Below are 1,673 nucleotides of genomic sequence, written 5' to 3'. Positions count from 1 at the left end.
AGGGAGAGAGGGAGAGAGAGAGAGAGTGAGAGAGACAGAGACAGAGAGAGAGACAGAGAGACAGAGAGAGACAGAGAGAAATAGAAAGAGAAAAAGAGAGGTAGCAGATATGGTTTCCGCTGACGACTTAGTAGGTTTTCTTGGCACCAAATGGCAACATTGTGAATTAGTCCTATACTTGATCCGTCGTTTCTCCCCAAATACAATTTCCATCACTGTTCTGTACCCTCTGACTACACATTACACATGCTCCTTTATGGACAAGCACGGCACTGTCCGAAGAAAGTGAATTTAACTAGTTTCCGCAACGAAAACGCTATGATAATATAGGTAGGGTTCTTCCTTCGAGATTCCTCTACTTTATGAAGAGGAAATAACTGCCACTTCATAACAATAGGGTTCTTAATTCCCCCCCCCCTAACTTTAGAGGAGATAAACCCCTATACTTCTTAGAGTTATACGTAATACTCAAAAGAAAAACAAAAACAGCTCTTTTTTTTAGTATCAACAACCATTCTTTCATCACATTCTGTCCCATTAACATACCAAAAAAATGGTAAACGTAATACAAATTTCGATTCTAATTGAAATTCAGCCATCAGAAGGTTAGACACTGATTGTTTATGGGGTTTCTTGAGAAAGATCGGGTTTACAAGTCAGTAATTCTTGTTTGTTTCATACTGTTGTTTTTAAGCTAAAAATTCCTCGGTACTGACGATAACAGGGTCTAAATTGCCCATGTCAGCGACACATTATCTTTTATTCGTCAAATACTCAAACACAGCACAGCTACCTCTGGTGCTCTCTTTGCCACGACACGCCCAACAAAGTTCTGCCTCGTTCCCAGTCAGAAGGTTAAATGATAAGTCCCAGGTTCTGTAAGTCACCAACACACGAAGATAAGTACATGCGTTAAACATTTCGATCCAAATGAAATGTCAGTAAAAAGAAGATAGATAAAAGTACGGCCTGCAAAATAGTGGTTTCTGCAAAAAGAATATTCATTCAGTCCGTGTTTCTGTTATTTGCGCTTGTTTTTGAGCTCGAAATTCCTTGCAGTCCTTGAGCACAGGATCTAAATTATGTACATCAGCGACACATCATCATTGCGTGGTGTTTTCTGATTCATCAACTCACAGGAGGAATGTTGGAACACATCTCATCAAATACTCAAACACGGCACAGCCAACTCCGGGACCCCCTTTGCCACGAGACGTCCAACAAAATTCTTCACCGTTCCCAGACAAGAGGATTTCGAGTTAAGCCCAGACACCGCACACACCAGCAAGTCCCCTCTTCTGTAGCCAACGAACACATTCCCATCTCCCTGTCCGAGGATAGTGTCCCTGTCAACACTGATGCAGCTGAACTTTAACCCCGTGAGGAAAAGACCGTAGATCATGGTAGAGAAATGGTCCAGCGATTTGAGGATCATCTCAGCTTCCTCGCAGGTCAATACGGCGCCTTCAGACTCGGCGATTTTCTCCGCGTTCAGATCAAAGACTGCGGCCATTTTGAAGTTGCCCTCTGACCTGAGGTTCTCGACAATCTCGCCCCACGACATGAGTTCAAGCATTCTGTGGAAGACAGAGAGTTTTGGGTTTGAGTAAAGAGAAGCACATTGAGACAACGATCATTAACTAGTGCTTTGTGCTTTGGGGGGAGGAGGGGTG

General features: G+C 43.0%; 1 protein-coding gene across 2 annotated transcripts in view; it reads right to left on the bottom strand.

Annotated features, from left to right (window-relative positions):
• Positions 1 to 492: 492 nt before the first annotated feature.
• Positions 493 to 1,673, bottom strand: part of LOC101854712 — a 13,986-nt gene continuing 12,805 nt past the window's right edge. For both annotated transcript variants that reach the window (XM_005096877.2, XM_035969362.1), the window contains exon 2: positions 493 to 1,577. In XM_005096877.2, coding sequence (XP_005096934.1) covers positions 1,163 to 1,576 — 414 coding nt within the window. In that variant the 5' untranslated portion in view covers position 1,577 and the 3' untranslated portion in view covers positions 493 to 1,162. The remainder of the gene's footprint in view (positions 1,578 to 1,673) is intronic.

The sequence above is a fragment of the Aplysia californica genome, unplaced genomic scaffold (genome assembly GCF_000002075.1).
Source record: "Aplysia californica isolate F4 #8 unplaced genomic scaffold, AplCal3.0 scaffold00140, whole genome shotgun sequence".
NCBI lineage: Eukaryota > Metazoa > Mollusca > Gastropoda > Aplysiida > Aplysiidae > Aplysia > Aplysia californica.
This window is presented reverse-complemented; position numbering and strand designations above follow the sequence as displayed.